At 39.5% G+C, this 25999-nt stretch overlaps 4 protein-coding genes and 1 long non-coding RNA gene across 7 annotated transcripts in view; 3 read left to right on the top strand and 2 right to left on the bottom strand.

The window, feature by feature from the left end:
• The window catches only part of LOC126586363 (uncharacterized), a 62983-nt gene that overhangs the window by 16121 nt on the left and 20863 nt on the right, over positions 1-25999 (top strand). The gene's annotated exons all lie outside the window — the stretch shown is intronic.
• On the bottom strand, positions 297-7446 carry LOC126586349 (uncharacterized). 2 transcript variants are annotated; one of them, XM_050251173.1, is made up of 9 exons: positions 7049-7446; positions 5183-6857; positions 4714-5074; positions 4474-4558; positions 4059-4115; positions 3679-3738; positions 3232-3453; positions 1178-2647; positions 297-977 (listed from the first exon to the last, which is right to left on the bottom strand). In XM_050251173.1, exons 2-9 carry the CDS (start codon positions 6723-6725, stop codon positions 534-536), a joined length of 4242 nt encoding a protein of 1413 aa, XP_050107130.1. In that variant the 5' UTR covers positions 6726-6857; positions 7049-7446; the 3' UTR covers positions 297-533. The 2 variants fall into 2 exon arrangements, with proteins under 2 accessions (XP_050107130.1, XP_050107131.1); XM_050251174.1 differs by lacking the exons at positions 3232-3453; positions 3679-3738; positions 4059-4115.
• On the top strand, positions 8901-13625 carry LOC126586351 (tRNA wybutosine-synthesizing protein 2/3/4). Its single transcript, XM_050251177.1, has 9 exons — positions 8901-9650; positions 9865-10267; positions 10358-11545; positions 11738-11867; positions 12005-12240; positions 12614-12749; positions 12903-12979; positions 13126-13232; positions 13320-13625. Exons 1-9 carry the CDS (start codon positions 8954-8956, stop codon positions 13427-13429), a joined length of 3084 nt encoding a protein of 1027 aa, XP_050107134.1. The 5' UTR covers positions 8901-8953; the 3' UTR covers positions 13430-13625.
• Positions 16640-19007, top strand: LOC126586357 (peroxidase 42-like). Its single transcript, XM_050251185.1, has 4 exons — positions 16640-16967; positions 17257-17445; positions 17723-17888; positions 18211-19007. Exons 1-4 carry the CDS (start codon positions 16722-16724, stop codon positions 18621-18623), a joined length of 1014 nt encoding a protein of 337 aa, XP_050107142.1. The 5' UTR covers positions 16640-16721; the 3' UTR covers positions 18624-19007.
• LOC126586352 (uncharacterized) lies at positions 21172-24258 on the bottom strand. Of its 2 annotated transcripts, none has more exons than XM_050251179.1 (6): positions 23790-24258; positions 22784-23623; positions 22487-22677; positions 22196-22402; positions 22016-22076; positions 21172-21870 (listed from the first exon to the last, which is right to left on the bottom strand). In XM_050251179.1, exons 1-6 carry the CDS (start codon positions 24012-24014, stop codon positions 21286-21288), a joined length of 2109 nt encoding a protein of 702 aa, XP_050107136.1. In that variant the 5' UTR covers positions 24015-24258; the 3' UTR covers positions 21172-21285. The 2 variants fall into 2 exon arrangements, with proteins under 2 accessions (XP_050107136.1, XP_050107137.1); XM_050251180.1 differs by having other exon boundaries at positions 21172-21867.

The following is a 25999-nucleotide window of genomic DNA, read 5'->3' as shown; positions in this document are numbered from 1 at the left end:
AGCTTTTGGATCAGGTTTTGGGATAAGGATTTTGACTGTTGGTGATCATTTGGGGCAGACATTTGATTCTCAATTTATCGTAGGTGGGTCCTATCCTACGTGGCATGATCTGTGTGGGTGCTGGAAGGGCATATGCGGCTAAGCGAGTGAGGATTCCCTCTGGATTAAAACTTTGGTTCCAGAGATAAATTTAATGAATGCCACGGTTGCGGTATCCTAAACCAATTACATATTGTCAAGCGTTTTAAACTTTCTCACGTTGCAACATGTGATTGGCGTAGAAAACCGCCAGAGTGTTATCGGTATAAGAGAGAAAATATCAATTGACCAAATGATACAAGTTGTCTAGTTTGTACAAATAACATCAAAATTTGGTGCCTTGGAAAGATAACTACATACCTTGACATGAACAAAATGTTGGACGCCACTTGGCTGAAATGGGTTGGCGTCCAAGAAGCAAGAGATCATTTATACACTAATCAAAATAGAAACTAGGGTTAGTAAGGGTGCATAAACTTTGAAAATCTTTTATGTTAGCCATCACTGCCGGAGTTTTCTACGGTCAATCCTATGTTCAAACATGTACTGGTTCTCGATACACGCTTCCTGGGTTTCCTTGCCATCGGATTTGATGGAGGACCCAGGCTCAGTTGGTGCGTCATGTCCACAGCTTGTTTCGGTGTTGCACCTTCCCTTGTGCTTAGTTTCGCTTTCTTACAAGAGCGAAGAGGACGAGATGACTGCGAGTCATTGGCAGAAAAACTGCTGTCCATTGTACTTTCGTCGTACTTAGACATCATGTGCGGAGGGCGATCTGGTGCACACGAATCCAAACTTAGCCAGGAAGAATTACTGGCATCGTCCAAGTTAGGAATTCTGTGAATATTGTCCTGAGGATGATAAGTGGCATTTGGCTCACACTCCTTGCCATCAGGATCTGTTGTTGCAGGTCTTTTCATCGCATGCGTTGGAACATCCTATAAACAAGAAAACACCAAGTCAGAAAAAGGAACAACTGAAAACTCCCCTCCCGAACAAGATTGGCGGAAACCTGTGACAATAATAGATGGATGTCGCGAGTAGAATTTATAACTTGGGACAAAAGTAAGAATATGTGGTTCCACAGGGCCACAGCCAATAGAATCTTGAAGCTGGCTGGAAAAACAAGAAAAGTCACCTTATTTTGCATCTCAGCAACTTCTTCACATGCCGATCCCCCCTCTCCTTCAGAATCAGTCATCTCCTCACACTCAAACTCAACATTTTCTTCGTTTTCTTCATTTTCTTCATCAGAGTCGCTCAACTCTTCCTGTTCCATCTGAATATCATGTTGAGACTGGTCACCTATATCATCTATACTGTACCTGCTGATATCATTACTTGGTATAACAAGTTCACTGCCATTTGCTGAAGAATTTTCGGCTTGCCGAAGCAATGGACTATTAGCACATTGAGTTATCATCTCTGGTGCCATTGTTCTAGATCTAATGGAATTATTCGCAGCGACATCTCTCCTTTTTGAAGGTTTTTCCTTTTTGGATGTAGAACTTAGGTGGATCTCCAAGTCCAGTTCATTAGCTTTCTCATTAGTGCCCATAGACCGTGAATCAGCATTGACCGGCAAATGAAGTCGACCAGTATCGGAAGGATATTGATCTTGAGAATGGTTTCCTCCTGAACCGACAGATAGGGGTGCGGTTGAGTATGTTGTTACCGTGGCACTACTTACACAGTCAGTTCTTTGCATAAGTGGATGGAAATCAATGGCACGAGATGTTGAGTTGGGTGTCTTCAGTGACTTGTCAAAACCATCAACATGGTTTCCTTGATGAGGATTATGAAAAAGGCTTAAATGCAGCTGAGGCTGATTTGCTGAATGAAAACTGAAAGTACTGGAATTGCTGTTTCTGCAGTTCAACGGGAAATAGGGCAGACGTCCATCTTCAGGGGCCTGGAACAGCAGAGGATGCATCTGAAGATCAGAATCAACATCTCTTCCTTCCTCTACACATTTATCCTGGATAATTCTAGAATCTTCTGGACACAACGTTGAAACAGTGTCTTTCAGAGAACTACTTTTAGTATGTGAAGCTGTTATGGCATCAGAGGTCCCAAACCTTCCAGCTTTAGAAGGTTGAGAAAAAAGATTGTGTGTTGCAGCAGCACCACTACTACCTCCAGAAGCAGAAACTGTGGAAGATGCCCCACGTAAAGAACCTCTGAAGGCAGATTGTGAGACTACACGAACAGACGGTGGAAGATTCACAGGAGGCAATTGCGGTGCTAGCTTAACTAGTTGTGCACCATTCGTTCTACGAGCTCGATACGGCCGATAATAGAGTTGAGAAACAGAATGATTCGCTGGTGTGGTACTGGATGTAAAATGTCTAACACCAGTGATTTGAGATTGACCATGCGGATACTGTGACACAGTCTGGGTTTGAGGAGCTTCCTTCTGCCCAAAAACATTTACCCATTCATGGATGGCACCTTGGGATAGGGTACCACTATGAGGGTTTCTTTCTACACAGGAAGTACCCGGTCTCCAATCTGCTAAAAAGGCCTCATGAACATAAGTTTCACCTGCATTATTGTCGGTCAAACCATCTGCACTGTTCTCTCCACCAGACTTTTCAGCTTGGCAGTCCTGCAGTCAATACCAAACTCTAAATAAAATCACCATCATTTTAAGGGGCTTTCAATCATCTATACTCCAGGCTCAGCTAGGCTATAGGTGTGTGCAAAGAAAAGTTCCATATGAATCATTTGCAATATTCTGAAAAGTTAGTAAAATTGGACTTTGGCGCACACTCCCCACACATCCTAAACTGAGAAACTTAAGGGCTCTATGATGCACTTTAATGTAACTTTTAGAAACAAATCGTACCGAACCACTTATTTCTTTTACAATCGCAGGCCGAACCTAAAAACCTTATATTTCTTACATTTTGTAATTACTTTTTATTCCTAAAGTTCATAAAGTTCTACATAACCTGCAACTCCTAAGCCTCACTACGTTCATCAACATTTAGGAAGCATATGACATCATTAGCAATGATTAAGTCTAGAACAGAAGCTAATTTGAAGCCTAGCCGTGCCCTTTTCTCTAATATGAGCAGTTGATTTAGCCAACAATGTTTTATTCTTATACCCATCATAAAAGAATTACTCAAAACTACAAACTCAATGCAAATAGAATAGCCAATGTTCTAAGTTCAAAGGAAATCATACCTCTTTCTCGGATGAATTTTGCCAACTTGTCAAATCTGCATTCTTTTCCTTCCTTCTTTTTGATTCATATAATCGTCTCTTCTCCTTTTTTGACTCATCAACCTTATATGACTTCTGAGTCCCAATAGCAATACGCCACTGCCGAGGTAACAAGGATGGATCTCTATGTGGGACAATGAATTTCCATATGGACAACCAATCATATTTATAAGCCTTAAGTCCCTGAGTATGGAGTCACAATAAACAATCTCTAAATGAGAATCTGATAGATAAAAATGAATGCTTAGTTGTCAATGATTCCATATTTTATCCAACAACCGACAATTGGAACCTAATTTGAGAAAAAAAGTCAACATTTGTATATACATGTCTATACAAACACACGCATGAGAGTAATGCTCTCAAAGCTTTTATACACAAACATATATGTACGAATCAAGAAATTACCTCCTGAATGCATGCTATCTCTTCCGCAGTCAAAGGTGAGTTTTTCATCCTCCGAACTGCCTGCGTGAAGAAATAGACAGCGATATGAATTACTGATAAAAGACACAGGGTTACAAATTTACAACAGCATTATGATCTAAAATTCAACAATTAAAATCCCCAAACCATAACTTCCTTTCGTCCATTAAAACATGACTGGATGTTTGATCAAGCATTTGGCTTGTCATGCCTACCAATTAATTGAACCCTAATAGACGACTACAGACAGGAAATTCCTTTCTACCAATTTATCTTGTCATCTCATTCCACCAACAAAACACATGTTTCAAAGTAATACTAATAAATAAATAAATAAAATTTAATCATAAGTTCTTCCATACCTTTATGGGATTTTCTGGTGCTTTTGATGAGCAGCGGTTTTTCTGCCTAACAAAAATCTGTAAAACAAACATTAGCAAGCTGACGTTCTGGCTCAAGCATAAATTACTCAAAAATTCTGTGGTTGTTACCTAGTAGTGGGCTTTTATTGAATTTTTTTCCTATGCTAGTAATGATGATTTGACTAGAATGACCTATGTATTAATACATGTTGTCTCCTGATAAGCAGAGGGTACACAAAGGAAAGCCTTCGCAAAAAAGACATTCATTTTCATAAGGATTCGACGTGATCATGGAGTGCCGGCTGTCGACTACCTGACGCCCTCCCCCTCCTCCTTTATCCGGGCTTGGGACCGGCCATGTAAGACATAATCAGATAATTTTCTGTTCACAATACATAGTCTAGAAAAAGATTACCTGGTGCTTAGTTTTGCAAGGAAGAAAGCGTTGTTGAATTGCCTTCCAATCCGTATTATGTTCCATCATCCCCAATGCTAATAATCTGTATTGCAGTTCCAATAATAAACACATGAACCCATAAACTATAATAAAGGAATACTATAGATTGATATTAATCACAATCTCCAAAGTCTGACAACAAAAACAAATCATGATAAGCCACCAACTCAACAATAAAGAAGAAAGTGTGCAACTCACTCGTCTTCTGCATCAGTGAAAAGAATCCGGTTTGCGACTGCTCCTGTGGGTGGTTTATAGGGAAATAATGCTGGATTGAACAAAGGAAAAAACCCCTGGGCTAACTTTGATATGTCCTTTGGAACTAAAGCAAGTGATTGCTTCTTGGTGCTTTCAACAATGGTAGCAGCCAGTGACTTCTTGGGTGGTCGTTGACTAGATGAAGATGGAGCCACATTGGAAGCTGAGGAACCAGTTCCACTTACAGATTCGCAATTGGCCTGAGCACCTAATTGAAAGTTAGAAAAGGGAAACAAAGGCTCCTTTTCGAGGCGAGTATCGGAACTAGTTTCCACGAAACACCGTCGATTTTCCTGAACAGCTGTGAAAATAATTCCAAATCAATGGCAGATAAATAAAGAGCAAAATTATTGATACAGATACATAAGCAAAAGCGTGAAAAACACTTGTGACTTTATTCATGGTATACCTGTATTGACTTCATCCATGTATCTTCCAACTAAACTAAGTGGAGCTACATCCAAGACAGATAGCACAGGACCACTTACAGAGGGCACCCAGAAAGAACCCCCAATATTCTGAGAAATGCCCACCTGCCCATTAGGAACACATTCACTTCTACTATTGGAAGGAGAAATATTTGGGGAAACTGCCATATGATTATTCAAGGAACACTCTCTAAGTGCATCAAATGTGAGGGATGATGCTAAGGAACTTTGTGTCGTGTAGGAATTAGGGAATTCAGTTGGTACTGATGGGAAAAAGCAAACAGTAGGATACGGTACATTTTTCCATATCAGTACTTCGTCACGCTTCTGGAGCATCTCAGAGATCAATTTTTTAACCTGGGAGGCAATATGTTGCCGAGAGTAATCAAGGGCACACAGAGAAAATACTTGAATAAGTAGCTGCACATGTTCATGGATCAAGCAGTGCAACTGGCCAATCTGGTGGGCAGTGAATCCATTTATAGAACGTTCTGATACTGTGGAAGACAAACAACTTGAAGCTGTTCCGCGCATTAAAGTTCTGCCGGCCTGATTAGAGAAACAGGACATTGGTCCCTTTGGCAAAACTGGTAGAAGGGGGCGCAATGGCCTTTTTGTCTGTCCTAAATTCTTCTTCTTACACTGGGCAGGTTCTTTATGACACTTATTCTGCCTAGTCTTTGGTCGTCTTCCAGCTTCCCCATTCTCATCTACACTTTTGTCCCTAGTATTCTCATCCCCGTCACTCTCAAGTAACTCTTCAAGTTCTATCTCAAAGTCTGCATCATTATCCTCATCTTCGTCATCAGCATTTTCATTTTCTTTAGTTGACTGCTCGTCACCTTCACCCTGTAAAACAGCAGTGAGGAATTTCCTGTATTCTTCTTCATCGTTAACATTTTGGAGGTCGTCCTCATCATCTGTTTCTTGAAGAAAAGTCTCGAGTTCATCAAGTGTGAAACTTGCTAATGAATAGCGGGCCCTGGTGCGTTTACAGATAGCATCTTCATCCTCATCATCTAAGTCCACAGTAGGCTTTGGGACGTCTTCTGTGTTACTCAACTCTCCTACTATAGCATCATTAACATCAGTTTCACCGCTTGAGACATCATCCTTTTCTTGAACAGCTTCACTGTTAGAATTTCTGGCAGTTTTTTCAAACTCATTTGCAGATGCACCGTCAGGAGAAACAGCAGTTTGCATCACGGTTTCTTCCTCCCCATGCTCTGGGTCCCCAACAGAACACTTTTGCGCCTCGCAAGCCACGATCAACGAATTAATCCTGGCAGTTTCAATAGTGTTTCTGCTGCTGTCAACAACTTCACCATCTAAAACTTCTACATCAGAGCTCAGACTAGAAGAAGCTTCTGGCGAAAGAGTTCCTTTTAAAAAAGGATTGAAATCTACATCTTCTTCTTCATCCTCATCTTCACCCTCATCCTCCTCAAGTCTCAATACACTCTCATGCTGCTCACTCAAGCTCTCGGTAGCAGGAGAAGGCTTTTCGCGAGGAGACGAAGACATTTTGGACAAACAATATCCAATGCAGCTGACCCTTCGAGTTCTAATCAAATCTAGAAGTCATAACAGGCCCGAAAATCTCCGTGACGACAATCAAAACACCTTTGCCACCATAACCATGCCAGAGAGCGGAAACTGTTCAAAATTGTTTAGAAATTAAATTAAAAAATCACAATTTTACATTCATTGACTCTCCAAACAAATTACTCAGCTCAATGCCACAGCCACTCATATGAATTCTTCAACATTTAAGTATAAAAACTGAAAATTCAAAGAAAACAAGCAAACAAATACGATACCATGTGGATGCAAAACAAAGCGCTCACCTTTAAAAGTAAGAGGAAAAAAATCAGATGGAAGTGTTGCGGCGGCAATAATTCGACTTCTGAATGCGAAAGCTACGAAGATTGCAATTGGGAAGGAGAAGAAGAAGGCGCCAGAACCCAATGCAGCTTCGGATTTCGGGATCAAAATCCGAAATCGACTGCAATTTATTCAATCTAATTTCACCCCCTCCCAAAAACCCTAAGCCCCAAATTGTCAAAAACGACGATTGAATGCGAAAGTTTCACCTCCTGAAACGTCCAGTGATCTACCCGAGGCGTGCGTTGCCCACGGCCCCCCTGGAAAGTACGAAACGTGGCGTTTCGGATATTTGCAGGTTTTCCTTTTTGCGTCCGGCGAGATTGGCAAATTAGGCGGGTACTTGGCGGTGCGGCGGAAAATACCGTTTCTGTAAAACTAATAAAATTCACTGCACGTGTGTATACGCGCCTCGTGTGTAGAAATATGGAAAGAGTTCATCTGCAGATCTTTTCTCCAAATATCAAAGATCAAGTGGTCTGGGTCATCAAAATTTGATCTAACGGAAAAAATTATTTTAGCTTTTAAAAGTTTTTACTAACTTCTCTGTTTTTAGTCGTTTGATTAAATTTCAAAGGCCCGGATCACTTGATCCTTAAACTTTGAAGAGAAAGATCCGGAAATGATCTCTTTTCCGTAGAAATATGACTAATTGAATTTCGATGGAGAATATTCCAATTAATTAATTTTATTCTAACACCGTATTTAAAAAAATTTGGTGTTCAATAATCGGATAAGCAAAACGAACAAGAATATTAAATTAGCAAATAACAATCATATAGGTCAATATGCCATTCACGTTACGTTCATACACAGCAAAGTATCAAATAACATCTAGAGATTGAAGAATTTCTTAATATTCATTCGACAATAATGGTGCTTTGACAAATAAAATAAAATGACAATATTAATGGAATCCGCGAATTGAACCGACACGATAGAAGAGCTAGAGAGTGATTACGACTTCATCGAAACTAAAAAACTTGTAAGTCACAAGTAGTGCGAGTATTGTAATCAGTGCTCGTGTCAAGCAACCAGGCACAAGAGCAAATGGCGAGTCAGAGGTGGTCTTCGTTGTCTTCTTTATTGTGTTTGGCTCTCACAAACCATTGTAAAAATATGACTGTTGAATGTCTATGTGAATAATTGTAATATATATATATATATGGGGTGTATCAAACCCATAATGGGAATTATAAAGAGAATTTTAACGAAAAGTTTTCGGTATTGTTTATTTTAACGAAAAATAATATTTTAAAATTTTCTTACACTAAAAAGTCAATCATATGCACGTTACCCTTTTTTTTTGTCCTTATCTTTAAAATTCAAAGTTTTCGAACTCTTTTCATTAGTTTTCTTTAATTATAATAGGAAATTACATTCCTAATAAGAAAACGAACTTTGGGCAACGTTTGGTGTGCGAGAAAGATAAACAAAAAATAATATTACCCTGAAACGAGTCAGGTTTATTGGGTTTACGAAAAAGAGCAACAAAAAATAATAGGAAGTTTTAACGAAAAGGCCACGGTACTGTTCACTTTAACGAAAAATCACATTTTACCCTAAAAAGTCAAACCTGGTACTATTCACTTTACCCTTTATTTTGTCTTTATTATTAAAACTCAAAATTTTCAAATCATTTTTATTAATTTTTCTAAAATAATATTACCCTGACATAGGCCTGACCTGACTTGTAGGTTAGGATTTGGTCCGGCCCAGTCTTGATTTTAACGGGCCACCTAAAGCCCAATAATTAAAAACATAAAATTCCCAAACTACCCCTCCCTCCTTGCTCCCCAGACTGCTCTTCTTCTGCTTCAGGAGCTGGGCCGAGACTTTTGGAGGGTTTTACAGAAGCTGCAAAAGAGATGGAGTTCGAGAAACGAAAGGCGGCGACGCTAGCGTCATTGCGGTCGGAAGAGACAGACAAATCACCGAAGGGCACGGTGGACGCCCCAATCATACCCCTTCTCGACGCCATCAACAGCCACCCCAATTATTTCACCACCAGCTCCTGCTCCGGCCGTATCTCTATCCTCTCCCAGCCCACGCACGTGACAAATCAGCCCAAGACCAAGAAGAAAGCTCTAGGTGGCACGTGGATCTTCATCTCCCACGACCCGGCGGATGCCGACTCTATCCTCGGCCTCCTCTTCGGCCCCGACCCGAATGATCAGAACGACGCACAGGACCAAAACGACCTCGTTTTCAGATTCGAGCCGCTTATTGTGGCGGTGGAGTGCAGGGACGTGGCGTCGGCGCAGTCGTTGGTTTCGAAGGCGATTGCTTGCGGGTTCAGAGAGTCCGGCATTACGAATTCGAACCGGCGCGTGATTATCGCCATTCGGTGTTCAATTCGGATGGAGGTGCCGCTGGGGAGCAGCCGGGAGGTGATGGTGTCGAGAGAGTACGTGAGGTTCCTTGTCAGGGTGGCGAACGAGAAAATGGAGGCCAACAGGAAGAGGACTGAGGCATTTTTCCAGGCTCTGCAGAGTGAAGATGGAGGGTTTGTGGGTCCCACGGTTGCGAATGGCGAGATTGCGGCAGATGGGCATTCGGATTCTGGTATGTTTAGTAGTTGGATTTTGAATCTTTGATGTTTTTGAGTTGTCAAGTTATTGGGTTTTTTTGTGTTTTTGGATTCTGTGGTGTAGTTTTGTGAAAGTTGCAAGCTTTATTTTTGGTGGGAAATGAAAGTGGATTGCAAATGTGTATTTTGCAGGACACCTTTCGGTTTAATGTGAATGCAAAGGTCTGAATTTTTGAAAAACATTGGCAGGGTCCAAGGAAGTTCCTGGTGGTTGTAGTCTGTCTGTTGTTGAGATGGAAATAGCCGGTGAACCCGAAGAGAATCTTTTCCTCTGGGGTCATTCGTCTTGTGCATTGGAAATCAAAAACCGGAATGGTGTTCTTGTGTTTGGTGGCTTTGGAGGCATGGGAAGACATGGGAGAAGAAGTAGTTCTTGGCTGGTTGATACATTGTCTGGCACTTTGAGAGCAATTGATGCAGACGGCACTCCGTCTCCGCGGTTGGGTCACACTACGTCTCTGGTTGGAGATTGTGTGTTTGTCATTGGAGGCAGGGCTGATCCTGAGAAAATTTTGAGTGATGTTTGGGTCCTCAATACAGCAAAGAATGAATGGAAGTTATTGGAATGTTCTGGGGACAAATTTCCTCCCAGGTGACACTTTTAACTGCATAATCTACTCCAAAGAACATTATTTTTGCTTCTAAAGTATGCACCTAAGTTATTTATATGTGTGTTAAACAGGCATCGGCATGCTGCAGCTGTTATAGGCTCAAAGATATATGTGTTTGGTGGACTTAACAATGATACCATCAGTTCTTCCTTACATGTTCTCGATACCGATAATCTGCAGTGGAAAGAGTTGATTGTCAGTGGTGAGCATCCATGTGCCAGACATTCTCACTCAATGGTGGCATATAGATCTCAACTATATATTTTTGGAGGATATAGTGGTGAGAAAACACTTGCAGACTTGTATGTTTTTGATATCCAAACATGTAAATGGAAGAATGAAAATGCAGCTGGGAGAAGTCCACATGCAAGGTTCTCCCACTCAATGTTTGTCTACAAGAATTATCTTGGGATTGTTGGTGGTTGTCCAGTTAAACAACGTTGCCAGGAGTTAGCACTACTTGATTTGAAGGTCCGTGTGTGGAGGCATGTGAAACTTGAATCCAATGGTGAAGATTTATTTGTACGTAGCACAGCCAATGTTGTCGGCGACAATCTTATTATGATTGGTGGTGGGGCATCTTGTTATGCATTTGGGACAAAGTTTAGTAAGCCCATGAAAATCAACTTGCTTCCTTTTATGAGCATAGATGATAATATTAAGCCAGATGACAGAGAAATGCATGCTCAACATTATGAAATGGTGAATAATGAGAAAGGTAAACAATTCCAAGATCCACGGGCTGAAGGTGTGCAGAGCTTAAGTGAACCTTGTGATCTGAATTTTGAGAGTGACTTGCCCATGGAAAATGGCATAAGTCAGCAGGTAGAGTCATATTGGATTCTACAACTTGAAAGAAAATATGCAAAAGTAGGCAAGGACATATTGAAGAAGTTTGGATGGTTAGATCTTGGAAGGAAGGTGTACTCCAGGAAGAGTGGTTCACATATATGTTTTCCTGTGAACGAAAAATTTTCAGGTGTGTTTAAAGAAAACAAGCGTCCTTTGACAGATTTATCTGAAGGACAGAGTGATCACTTTGTTAAACCAGTTATAGGAGAAGAATTCTCGGTTAATGAGGTGAACTGTTCAAAAGCCTTGGACATTCTAAAGGAATGTGGTGCTACTAAGCTGGCAGCTGAAGAAGTTGAAGTCAAGAGAGCTGCCAAATCTCCCGCGAAAGTAATGAATGAAATTGTGGGCTTGCTGATAAAGGAGAAAGGACTGCCTGCAGAACTCTTAGAGGAGCTACCAGCAAGGTTTGTGTTTTTGCTTTTGTGCAAGCATGTAAATACATTTTCTTTTTAAACTAAGCTGATTATAGAAGATTTGTTACCTAACACATTTTCAGTTAAACCTATGGATGAGGGATGCACTATAATTTGCTGGTTAGTAGATTCAATGACCATGTATGATAATGATACTCATATTAAATGTTTTGTCTTTTGTAGATGGGAGCGACTTGGAGATATAGTTGTCCTTCCGGCGGCATCGTTCAAGAATCCAATATGGGACTCATTAGGGATGGAGCTTTGGCATGTTATTTCCAAATCACTTAACGCTCATCGCCTTGCACGCCAAGTAAGTAATGTACCTAAACACTTCGAAGGTTCTTTAGTAGTTATTTGGGTTACTCATGTTCATGAGTAGTTATTTGATCTATGCATTGCTCATGCGACTATCGGTTGTATATTCATGACTTGAATCTGTTTCAACAGGGCCGAGTTGCATCGACCGCTACAAGGGACAGTACTTTGGAGATTCTTGTAGGAGATAATGGATGGGTTGAGCATCGCGAAAATGGCATTCTCTATTCTTTCGATGCTACTAAATGTATGTTCTCCTGGGGCAACCTATCTGAGAAGCTCCGCATGGCGTCAATGAATTGCAGAAATGAGATTGTTGTGGATTTGTTTGCTGGAATTGGATATTTTGTTCTGCCATTTCTTGTCAGGTACATCTCGCTGGTTCTAGAAATTTATAGATTTTGTTTCTTGGTCCTCCGAATTGCAGATTTCTTTAAGATTCAAATCTTGAAGTATATAGGACATAGAAATAGTCAGCCTACCGCAGTCTGTTTGTCAGTCAGCAATACATATTTTATTAGAAGTAGGATAAGAATAAGAAAACATTTATGACATTTGTTGGGCGGACTTAGATGCTTGGATTTAACCCTTGCAATGGTGGTTCCATCGATGAATCTTATTGATACATATTTCTTGATCATGCTTTTACGTAAACTGCACTTGATTGCTGCTGACTTTGTTTTCTTCCCTTCAAATTGCCTTCACTAATGCTGTTTCTAAGTGAAAATGTTGGTTGACCAGGGCCAACGCAAAACTAGTTTATGCTTGTGAATGGAATCCCCATGCTGTTGAGGCACTCCAGCGAAATGTGCAAGCCAATTCAGTTAGTGACCGATGCATTGTTCTTGAAGGAGATAACCGGATAGTGGCACCTAAAGTACGTCCAAAGACTGGCATCATTTGCTTTGCTTACTGATATAAATATCATTTAACTTGTGCATTCACTTTATGTATTATACTATGCAAGTTAGGCACTTTGTCAAACGCAAGGTTCTGGTGAGGTTGTTATAACTTGATTGTTTTCTCACAGGGAGTGGCTGATCGGGTCTGTCTCGGTCTCATTCCAACAAGTGAAGGTAGCTGGGTCACTGCTGTTAGGGCATTAAGGTGATAAACCCTATAAACCTATTGTTCAAATGCTTTCAGCAAATATTTTCACTTACGAGCATTATAAGAAGCTGAAGCTCTCTCGCTCTCTCACTCACACGCAATAAATCAATGTACACATTTTGATGGCAATTCTGATAATGCAGGAGCGAGGGCGGGATGCTACACGTGCACGGGAACGTCAAGGACTCGGAGGAGAATTCATGGACTAAACATGTATCAGAATCAATAAGTGAAATTGCCAAATCTGAAGGTATTATCTTCTCAACTCAAAACACATGAATATTCATTACCGCATAGGTTGCAGGGTGTAAAACTGTAAATTGTGTGTTGTTTGCAGGTCTTTGTTGGGAAGTAAGAGTAGAACATGTCGAGAGAGTGAAATGGTATGCCCCACACATCCGTCATCTTGTTGCAGACGTTAGATGTCGACAGATGATCCGAACATGACCAAATGAATCCTTCTTTGTTTTTTTGTCTTGTAAAACCTGTAACGTATAGGCTAGAACAACATCCACATTTCATGGGGCCCACCTGGATTGGCCTGCTTCTTGATATCTGAGTTTTGTTTCGAATTTTTTCCTTTTGTTTTTGATGATGAAACTATGTAAAATTATTGTCAATGAAAAATTGAATTGCACTTGTATTTCACTGTATTAAACTTAATGGAGAAATTAGTATGTTCGGATAACAGGATCGCATGGCTGTCCGGCCTAAGACATGCACTCTCACTGCTTGTTTTGGGTCCCTCTCACCCCATGAATAGTGTTTTTGGCCGGATGGTCATGCGGTCTTGCCATTTCATTTACTTCTTGTTTCTTGTCTCTAAATTTAATTTGATGGCAAAATTAGTAGGACCGAATGACGTGATCGCATGGTTGTCCACCCTAACAAAAAACATCCTTATCGCTTAATTTTCGATCCTTCAGTCTCACCCTTAGAGTAGTGTCTTAAGCGGGACGGCCACAAGGTCATGCCATTCCATCTATTTTTCGTTTCTAAATTTCGGCTAAGCCCATCCATCTCCTCTTTTTAGTGTAAATAATATCATTTGTTAAAAAAAAAGTCGATTGGACTTAAAGTTGGAAAGCCAGCTGATTTATGTATAGTATAAGGAAGCTCACCTGTAAATGGCTAATGTAGGGCATCATGTTTGTAATACTTGAAAACTCTTTAAGAAAAAAAAAAAGGGAATTCACTCATCTCCTATTCAATTTCAAGTGTTTAAATTTAACTTTGAAATCGAACTCAAAACGTATGGAGGAAATTACGCAACGTAACTTGATTTATGAATTTCGTACACGATTCCTTCCTATAAAATATAGAATAGAGAATACACACAGAGGTGGATAAAATGCTCATTGCGGATCTCTATATATTTGGTCAGAGTCAATAGTTAGGATTCTTTATGTTATTAATAAACAAGTGATTAATTATCTTTAATCATTCCAACGGCTAGATCTATACTTAATTAAGTAAGATAATTAATTTATGTGGCCGTGTCATTTTTGGGGCTCCACCGATCATCTTTAGTGCATGTATTATTAATGACACGAATTCTGTTCATTGAGAGTGAAAGTGAAAGTGTCGGTGGCTTTGTCACTGTTCAGCAGACTTAATTAGTTTTCCTTGATTTCGGTATCACGCAATTTTATATAATTAATTTCGTATTCCAACGTTACATTCTAGTAATATTTTTCTTTTCAGATTCAACTTATAAAATTGAATAACGAGTTGGATACTCAATCAAAGTGTGACCTCATCATGTTAAGTTGTTTTAGAGCAATTCCACCCATAGAGCCCTTCCCCCTGTCAATCCACTATTCAATCCACCCTATTAAACAGTAACTGTCTTAAATGAATAGTAACCACCATTAATGAACAGTAATTGCCATTTACATCTCCACCCTTGGAACCCTTCCCCCTGGCAATAAGCAATTAAAATAATAGTTTTTTTTGTTTGTTTAAATAATAAAAAACTCCATCTCTCTCTCTCTCTCTCTCTGACACAAAAAAAATAAAAAATTGCAAAGCCCTCGGGCCACAGGCCCGTCGACTCCCCACCCCCCCTTCGCTCGGGCTCCCACCCTCACTCGGGCCCTTCCCCGCTGGAGCTGCTCCCACCGGCCCTCAGGCCCTTTCTCCTCCCCTGTCGCCCGAGCAACCAGCATCCGCTGGAGTTGCTCTTATAATAGAAACTTTTCGTATATCGAGTTTAAGATAATTTAATAAGACACGAGCTCACAAACTTCCTCAAAGAAATTGAAAAATGAATATCGCAATTCGAAATTATCGTTTCCTCTAATAGTTTCTTCTTTCGTTTGTGTTGTGGTGAAATTGGAAGGTCACTTTCTTGTACAAGTTTGTTTACAAGGATCGCATTATCATTCTATAATCTCAATCTCAAGTCATTCAAACCTAAACTATAAAGTTTTATTATTAATTTCGATATGAATAATTTGATTTCAAAGTTCTTTTCTTTTTCCAAAAGATAATGCTAGACTTCTTTTTCCCTTTTCTTTTCTTCCTATGAGCAGGCATGCAATCATCTTAGTTTTTGTCATGATGCCATTGCTTTTCCGCATTGCATTTGGCTTCAATAGCATCGAGGAACGTATTATTATAAGTATTTTATATTACAGCAATGATATATAAGTTGGATAGATGAAATATAAGAGTGCATCGAATGTGTTGTGCTATCGTTGTATGCTATTAAAGTTTAAGGAAAAAATTTATAAGACAATAAGGCAACAATGCTTTATAGCACAAAATGTTGGACGGTCAAAAAGCAACATGTGTAAAAAATGAGTGTAGCGGAAATGAGAACATTCCAATGGATTTGTGGGCACATGACACGATATGATTAAGAAAGAAGATATCCGACGTAAAGTAGGAGTGACCGCAATTTAAGATAAAATGAGAGAAAATGAGTTAAGGTGGTTTGGACATTGAACTATAGATCTACAGATACTCCGATTAGAATATGCGAGTATAAGACGGAGACTCAAGTCAAAGGAGTTAGAGGAAGATCTAGGAAGATTTGGAAAGAAACTTTAAGAAAATATACTAAGTATTTGTAGCTAACGGAAAACTTAATACAAAATAAAGTACAGTGAAGTTCTAAAATTCATAAAACTGACCCCACTTACTAGAATAAAATTTTAGTTTTGATTGTTCTGATGGAGCTATTTTGTGAACGGTTACATTACCGCATACAGATTCATACTTTTACTAAAACAGTGCATGATGAGTCCATAGGTGCGTTGTAAAATTTTTGAAGGCCAAATTTCAGCAGAAAATGTGAGCATTAAAGTTTGAGCCGGTGGCGGTAGTTTAATTAGAACCCGGATCCTCTCTAGATCTAAAAAATCTAAGCATAAGGATGAAATGATCCGGACCGTTAAATTTAATCAAACAGTTACAATTATTATAACTTTAAAGGACCCACTGTTTATAAAATTTGGATCAAATTTTAACGGTCTAAATTATTTGATTCTTAGGTTCAGATATTTTGGGTCCGGAGAGGATCCGGGTCCGTTTAATTAGAGCGGTGAATGCTGCAGTGAATACAAGGCTGAAAATGGTCAAAAGCATCACATGTAGCATAACCCTTAGTCGCAACTCGCAACAAGTGTCTCATATTTTAATACCATTTTTTTCCATCTCTCCTTTTATTTAAAGAGCCTCTCAGCTCAGTGGACTTCACTGATATCACCACCAGCAGAAGCAGAAGCAGAAAGCCATGGCTTCTTCTTCTTCTTCTTCCAGAGCTCTCTTGTTCTTCTTTGCTTTGCTTTCTCTCTCAGCAGTTTCTTGCTTTGCTACTGAGAGAAATGAGGAGGACCCAGGCCTTGTCATGGACTTCTATAGGGACACGTGTCCTCAGGCTGAAGAGGTCATCAGAGAACAAGTCAAGCTTCTCTACAAGCGCCACAAGAACACCGCCTTCTCTTGGCTCAGGAACATCTTTCATGACTGTGCTGTCCAGGTACATTCATTCATACGACTCACTTTTTCTCATAAAGATTTTTCGGAGAAACTTACCTACACTGGAAATGTCATTCTGTCGGTATTTCAAGCCCTCTCACACACTATCGTGCGTTTTAAGACTCGTTTGTGACTGTTTTTGTAGAAAACGCTTATGCTTAAAAGTGCTTCTACTAGAAGTGCTTTTATTGTAAACATGACAAACGTAATGATAACCGTTTTTAGCTATCAGAAAGAACTTTTAGCCATTTTTTGAGATACCTTCACAATAACCTTTTAATTTCTTGCAGTCATGTGATGCATCTCTGCTGCTGGACTCAACAAGGAGATCATTGTCTGAGAAGGAGATGGACAGAAGCTTTGGGATGAGAAACTTTAGGTACATTGAAGAGATTAAAGAAGCTTTGGAGAGGGAGTGCCCTGGTGTTGTTTCCTGCTCAGATATTCTTGTCTTGTCTGCCAGAGAGGGTGTTGTTAGGGTATATTTTCTCTTTACCTAATTTCTCTTCCTTTTTTACTTTCTGCTTTTATCCACTTCTGGTTCACAACTATCTTCTGTAAAAACAGAGATCTGAATTTAGTAAAAAAAGAAAATTATCTAAGTTAGTAATTTCCCTTTTTAATATGTAGGTACAAATTAAGATGAATTAGTACTCGGATTTATTTACTTTTTTACCTTTTTGATGTAGTTTTGGTATATTTTTGAAGTATATATTTCTCTAAATCGTGTTTTGAACTTAATTACTGTGTTCTCAGCTTGGAGGCCCATTCATTCCTCTTAAAACTGGAAGAAGAGATGGAAGGAGAAGCAGAGCTGATATCCTTGAGCAATACCTTCCTGACCACAATGAGAGCATGTCCGTTGTCCTTGAGAAGTTTGCTGACATGGGCATTGACACCCCCGGTTTGGTTGCCCTTCTAGGTATATATGCTCTAGAAGCTGCTTTTACTAGAAGCACGTTTAAAGGTTAAAATAAAAAATATAAGTGCTATTTCGAGAACAAGCGTTCTAAGGAAACACTTCTAAGCCTTGTTTGAGATTTGCTTTTTTGGAAAACGCTTCTGCTAGAAGTGCTTCTATGTGATAAAAAGAACTTTTCAAAGAAACATAAGTCGTAAGTGATTTTGTTGCCCTAAAACACTCTTTAACTCTTTCAAATACAATTTTGCTTCTCCAGAAATTTTTTTATATCAAACGCTATCAGAAACACTAATTTTGTCGTATTTGTTGGAACCAATTGCAGGAGCTCACAGTGTTGGAAGAACACATTGTGTGAAGCTGGTGCACCGGTTGTACCCAGAAATTGATCCTCAGCTCAACCCTGACCATGTCCCTCACATGCTCAAGAAGTGCCCAGATGCAATCCCCGACCCGAAAGCCGTTCAGTACGTGAGAAATGACCGCGGTACCCCCATGATCTTCGATAATAACTACTACAGAAACATCTTGGACAACAAGGGTTTGATGATGGTGGATCACCAGCTAGCCACAGACAAGAGGACAAAACCCTACGTCAAGAAAATGGCCAAGAGCCAAGACTACTTCTTCAAGGAGTTTTCGAGAGCCTTCACCATTCTCTCCGAGAACAACCCTCTCACCGGAAACAAGGGCGAGATCCGACAGCAGTGCAATGTTGCCAATAAGATCCGGGACTAGCGCAAAAAGCAGCCTTGTCAGGAAGCACTTTTCTTCTTTAGTTATGTAATTAGGGGAGAAAATGTGTGTGGGACAAGTTGCTGGATAATAAAAGGGTTTTTTTTTTTAACCAATATGTATGTTTTGTTTTTATGGAAGTTGGTCAGTGCTAGGGTTAAAAGGCATGCATGTGGTCATTTGTTCATGTGGCCCTTGTTCATGATGCACTGTGTCTGATTTAGGGTTTCGATTTTATCTTTTGGCTTCTTCTCTTTGGGTGAGATGGGCATGGTGGATATGTCGGGATGTGTGTATGTATGGATGGATGGTTTGAACTTTGAACATGTATGCTGATGTATGGATTTCAACGATGATGGTTATGTATGATATATGCTTGCAAATTAAGCTTCTTTTGCATATCATGCCGATGTTGTGAAACTAATTATAGTTATTAGAACCGAGACGGCTGCCTGGTGTGTAGTTATGCTTGACTAGTGTTTTATTGTGTATAAGTGATGAATTACCTTAGTGATTACCGCGTTTTTCTTCAACTCCTTAAATCACGGGTTTAATCTTCTTCTCGTCGGATTGTAGTTAATCTTCTCCTTGTTATAAATTATAAAAAAAAGCTCTTACCAAGTGGTGGATTATAATTAGACAATGATCAATGCATCAAGTAACTAAAACTAAAGTGGAAAGTAAAGAGAAAGAAACGATATGATTCTGATTAATACATAATTAAGCGGATAAATCCACGAATTAAATACCGGTTGGTGAGTTTGAGAGATTTTTCAGTGTGACCGTCACACGAGATGGTACACCACATTTCCTTATATAAATGGTGGGTTCTGTGTGTTAAAAGGTTAATAACTTAAAAATTAAAATTTTCCACCACTTGTATAAAAACACATGGTGTACGTATTCTTTTCACAACTAAAAATTTCTCCCTGAGATGGGCCCTCAGATAGTAAAGAGAATAAAGAAATCAACTTTAGAAGCAATAATTAATTAAACCATTAGAGGAGTGTTCCAAAAGCTTTCCATAATTGATATTAAATAATTGGAAAATGCCAAGACAAGCAAATTAAGGGAGAAAAAGGAAGGAATTGCGTAAGAAAAGCTCACATGGCCACAAATGGCATTGGATCCAATGTCTTTAGATGTGACTCCTAGAGAGAGATTGTTACACATGTCATAAGCTAAGGTGGTTCTCTTAGATGAGAAAAACTCGGGGATATGGATGTGGAGTTAAGTCCATAAAACTTGTCATTTAGGAGCACATTTTACAAAAGCATGAGACTTATTTATTTTAGTTTCATTTGACTCTATAATTTATACACATGTCTCACATGTCGTGTCCTAATAAGTAAATTTACCGAAGTTTCTTGCATTCTCATATAGTACATTATTACTTTGTGCACTATTTCTCGAGAAATTTTTCAGTATGTTGGGATGGGAAACGACTCGGTTTACCAAATATCATAATACAATTGGTTGAATTTTTTTTTTCAAGTTTCCGACCAATTGTATTATTACACAGGGTAGACCAGAAATTTTCAACAAATTATATTATTACATTTAGTATGTACCAAGATATGTTCCTGACACTGAAAAATCTCCCCTACTGCTCATCCACATTTGCTACTCCTAGTAAGTTTTGGTGTCAATTCGTGCACGGCTAAGCCCATGAGCCTAATTTGGACCCGTGGCCAACGAAAAATGCCCCGATCAATTAGCTGTTAAGGTTTCTTCTTCCCGAGAGAGAAAATCCAGGACTCCTGCTATGGATTCGGGTCTGGGAAAATGGGCGGACGTCTGCCTGCACTGGGGCAAAAGAGGACACGTCAGCGAGAATTTCAGGCTCAAGAAGCACACCGTTGGGCCGCCAACACCATCGAAGTGATCAACGAAGCATTGTTTTTGACCGTCGATTCCCCGCTGGAGTCGGGGATCACCACCCCCGGCGTCGCCTTCCACTGCTCGCCGCACCAGGGAATCATGGAGAAGTACACCGCCGGAAACTACGGAAAGGTGTACCCGGCCTTGCGGCATTGGACATTGTTGGGAGAGGTGACGTGCTTGTCAAGTTACTGAGTGGGGCTCCGTGGATGCTGCACAATGTGATGCACCTCCCGGGTTTGAAGCGGAATTTGATTTCGGTGAGTCAGCTGACTAAGGAGGGCTACCAGGTTGCGATAGGGTCCTAGGGCATCGTGGTTATGAATTGACATGTAATTGTGCAAATGAAACTTTTGAGTTGAAAATGTTATTGTTACTGGGTGGAAATGCACTGATTAGTTCATGCAGATTTGGATTTTTATTCAAAGATGTGTGATTTCCCAAGTGAAAGAGAAAGATATCTGACTTTGATCGGCATGCCTCGTAGAAGGATTGTAAGAATCTTGATGATACTTGGGTAATCGCAGAGTATTGGTTCATGGTTGCAGGCAGGCTAATGAGGCAGCGGCGTCATTTAGAACTTGCTGCCTCGTAAGCCTGTCCTGCATAAAATCTTGGTGCTTGGTTGTTCTGTTCTGGATTTTCGGAGTTAAAATGATGACAAGATCTGCCATGAAAACCGAAAAGAGGCTCATTTTCTTACATTGAGTACAAGATAGCGGAATTGAACAAAGCCTTTATTAAGAATAGGGAAGTTATGATAATTACAAGGAAGACAGATATTCTAATTCTTCTTTGGTTCAATACTGCTTGAACTGCAATTGTAGCCACTATCAGCTTCCTCCGAGGCTGCACCATTTTTTCCTGCTGCTTCCACCATTTTGGGGTTCAAGGGACTGCAAGATGGATTGTTGTAATAGGGCTGTGGATGAATGAAGTAGTTTCCGGTAGAAGGAAAAGACTGGTAGCCATATGTAGATTGATAGGGTCCGGGAGAAAATGTGTTTGGGCGAGGCCAATATACCATAGGCACAAAGGTGTTAGCTGGTTGTGGGGGAAAAATGTGATACGGTGTTTGACTAGAGTAGGAGATATTCGTACCAGCATTCGCAATTACAGCGTTTGAGATTGGTTGAGCATCTAATGGCGTATGAGACGATAATGTTGCCATTGCTTGAGTGTGAAGAATAGAAGTCTGATGACCTACCAGTCCAAATTGTGTAGAAGGTGCAGAACTCAAAAGTGTAGTCCGTGGGAATGGAGATATCTGCATATTGTGAGGCTTCCTATTCGAGCGAGGTTGTTTTTTCGCCTTTGTTTTTGTTGAACAAGATTTTCCACAGAACTGCTGAGAACTTGGACTGGCCTGCTGAGAGAAAACAAGATCAGTCTTCAGAAACTCGAATTTATTTGTCAATGTCAAATCAAACTAGGAAGTGCTCAGATATATGAACTGGGAAGTTAAATCGAAACTAGGATGTGCTCAGATTTATGAACTGGGAAGTTGATCTTACAGTGTCACTAGTCATAGGATGTGGAAGAAATAACTCCTCCCCTTCAGCATCCTCATCCGTCCTACAAGGAAAAACATGTCGTGCTTCAATTATATTAGAGATTACATTGAGGTACAGAACTATCCGAATAGCCTTTTTTCAGAAATATTCATTTCGTACTAGTATATTAGATTGAAATACCTATAATATTTCTGAAGCAAGTCTAAGTTCTGGTATTTAGTTTCTCGTTGAACAAGATCATCAGGAAAACCAGCCATGAAAAGAAGAGTGATGCCCAAGGCCTTGAAGAAGAAGCTCCCACTGCGAACATGAACTAGCATTGCCATTCGACACATTAGTGGCCCAAAAGACTTCAGCTTGTTTCTTCCCATACGCTGCCTAACATATCTGAAACACATTTATGCAGATAGAATTTTGAATTAAGCTGCAAACCTCGGTAAATTAAAAGTTAATTTCTCCAATAATACTTACTCATTTTGGGGAAGATTTCGTGTTCTTCCGCCATACTTTATGCAGAGAAATAGCCATGATGGGCAGCTAGAATCCGATGGTCGCATAGCCTTCTCTTCTTCGAGTATTTTAACAGGACATAATGTCGGATTCTGTTGATTCGGGTAAAATACCTTCCTCCGAACACCAGGATTCTCATACAGAACATGCTCCTGGTAAGGAACAAAAATTAAATTGCTTTTTTGCTGATGAACAAAGAAAGATTAAGCTCGAAAACTTATTTAAATGCAAAACTTATCCTAATACTAACTTCCTTACCCCGGGATCTTTCGTAGACATGTATGGCTCTCCCTTCCTTAAAATGCTAAAATGATTGAAGTCTAATTCATAGATATCTTCGCAACCATGCCTTATTCCAATTGATGCAAAAACTATGACCTTTCTTATTGTGTGGGATTGAGCATTTTTCTGCAGCAGGGCTTCTGAATCAATTATTCTCTTCACTTCTTTCGGGCAGAATGCCACCTTTGGAGGTTTTTTCTGTTGCGATGTGCTTGCAGATCCTGCACGAATAAACTCCTTGAAATTAAGGGTATCAGATGGCACCTTGTAACTTCCAAAATCACTAGGTTTTTTCTTGTTTTGGGTTCGAAGTTGCATCTCATCACAAACTGGTCCTGTATCAGGTGGTTCATTCGTTTCTTGGTTTGCATTTGAAATCACTGGCTCGTTCCCACCTGTGAAAACGTTCTCACATTGCGCGTCCAATCCCTTATCAACAACTTCACATTTCAGCTCACTACAAATTCTCGAAACATTATCAGCTACTTCCCCTTCTTTACAGTCATTATTAACACAATCCTCTTCACGGTAATCATCATCGTCGTCATCGCCATCATCAGAGTCATCGCAGTCAACTGAATCGCCGCCATCTCCTTTTTCTAGATGCAAAAACTGAGTTTCCTCCATGCTCATCCAGTTGACTAGACGGTCTTCCAGAATTTGATCTTTAAGAGCCAAGCATTGCGTGCGATGCTTCTTCTTCGAATCCATTTCGGTTGGGATAACATTTCCATCTTCGATTCCATTGTTATCTAGTTCTGTCTTCTGTCGCTTGAACTTCTTGAAGCTTCTTATCATTGCATTCAAAGAACTTCCCTGATGTCAAATGTTAAGAGGTTGGCATAAACATGATCATTCAAAACCGTAAGTGCTTTTAGTTGTAAAAAAAAGTGCTTTTAGCCGTTTTCAGAGCGGTCTCAAACATCGCTACAACGCTATTCGTTGAAAAGCAAAGAAGCTACCAAAAAAGTCAAGGTCTTACTTGTCCATCTGCTGGATGAGGAGGCTGCTTAGCCTCTCGTTCTTTTAATTGAGCTTCAAGAAATAGTATCCTCTCCATGAGCTCTGCATTCTTCTTTCGCTCCCTCTCGAGTTCGGCCGAAACCTCAGCAACGACGACATTGACACTCTCTCCTCTCATCCCTTCCTCTATAACGCACAGTGCAGAAGAATTGACCAGAGGGGCACAAGAGTGAAGCTCCATCATTGATTAGGACGAACACCAATATGATGAAATATGTAATAATCTTTGAACACCAGTAAGAATATCATATTAAATGGAAAATACCATCTAAAGAATTCTCAGAGAAAATGCGTCCTGCCGGAAGAAAATCTTGAGATAAAGTTTAACATATTTAAGCAAGATTAGGGCTATTTTTGTGCTTGGTTTTTGTTTCAGTTTTCTAAATTGGAAAAGTAGAGCGGCGACTGGCGAGGGGGCAGACATGCAACTGCACGTGCACATCTCTCTCTCTCTCCCTCTCGTTGGACTTCAGTATTAAAGCGATTCTCGCACATCCATTTTCTTCTTTATGTAGGGTTTAGACCGAATAAATCAAAGAAAACCCAAATAACATAAACAAGCACATATACAAAAGAAAAGAGCAGTGTGGAGATCATTTTTCTTTGCCAAAATGATTATCGTGTGATGTTATTGCATGATTGGGAATATAATATTCGGCATATTTATCTTGAGATAAATTGTGTTGCTGATGAGTTACTGAGCTTCTCTCACGCTTTGTGTCCAATCTATTTTGAGCAAACTTCATCTTCTTGTAAGCAGTTATTATTGTATGATATTTTTGAAGTCTCTCGACCTCGCAACATTATTTTGTAATTTCTCTTATATCATACCATTAGCCCCTTTCTTAAACAAAAAAAAAACAGTTTATTTTCTTATGTGAAAGTTTACATTTTTGAAAATTGTTTGATTACAATCCATAAAATTTCATTAATAAGAATCCAACAAGGCCTCACCTTTTGTTTATTGATTTATAAAATAAAAAAGGAGCTTTGAATCTCACAATTTGGTGACAATTCACAGTTCACACTTCACAGTTGTGAATTAATATTAATTAATAAACAAAATTGTACTAACATATAAAACAGTTGTGAATTAATTAATTAATTTTTCAGCAATGCTGGATTAGAGAGCATCCTATGCTCTTTTCCTATATTATATTACCATATAAAAAATAATACATAGTTTGTAGACTATGTTAATTACACTCTTAACCTAAATCCGAACAAATTCTACAAGCGCACATAAGGATGGAAATCGAGTTGTATCGTGTTGTGTTCTTGTGTCATTTCATGTTAGCGTGGAGTACTAATTAATCCTAATCCAAACCGGGGCAGGTTTATCTTCGTGTTTAAGTTAATCGTTTCTATAATTTTGTAGTTAATGAAAATTAGCAATCAAGGGAGTGCTGATTTGAGGTATGTCTTGACTTAGGGAGTCCCAAGTGGATGCATAAAAAAGATGGGGTTGTACTGCACACGTGCACATAATATATATCGTAAGTGGGCACTGGGCAGCATCATAGAATCTTACAACCTCACGTGGGAATGCTTAGCCCCTTGAAAATGCAATTTGTGTCAGGGAATATGAAGGCTAAAAACCTTGGATACCATCCTTCTAATTTTAAACAAAAATCCTGTCATTCGATTTGGGCACCTTCATTTGCTCTTTCCTAATTTAGTGTTCATGCAAGAAGTTGTTTGTAACTCAGTTGATTAAAATTTAAAAGAGTTTATCACAGCATTCGAAGTCCTGCGTTTAGTTTGACTCTTATAATATCACTTGTATAAAAAAATTTAATGTTACCGATAATCCCATGACAATGTCGTCTTGGTGCTGAAGGAGGAAAAGAGTAAGTAATTCAAATGAGTAATAGCATTTATCACTGTATCAGAGATCCTAAGTTTGGAAGAATTATATGTTTTTATGAGATATGCCCTACAAATACGAGGTATATGTGATAGAAACCTGTGGGCGCCCAAAATGGTAGCTATAAATAAAGAAATGTTTCTTCAGGGTTTGTATGGAAACTGTGCTGCAGTGCTGGAGAGGGGAAGGGAAAGTCCTACAATAATGAGTACTTACCTCTCTTGATTACTGCCCTTTTAATTTTCAAGTAAATAGTACATTCTAATAAAAAATCCTGGGATTCCTGGGATTGAAGGGTGTCT

The sequence above is a fragment of the Malus sylvestris genome, chromosome 10, assembly GCF_916048215.2.
Source record: "Malus sylvestris chromosome 10, drMalSylv7.2, whole genome shotgun sequence".
NCBI lineage: Eukaryota > Viridiplantae > Streptophyta > Magnoliopsida > Rosales > Rosaceae > Malus > Malus sylvestris.
The sequence above is the reverse complement of the archived record's forward strand: the minus strand, read 5'-3'. Positions and strand labels throughout refer to the sequence as shown.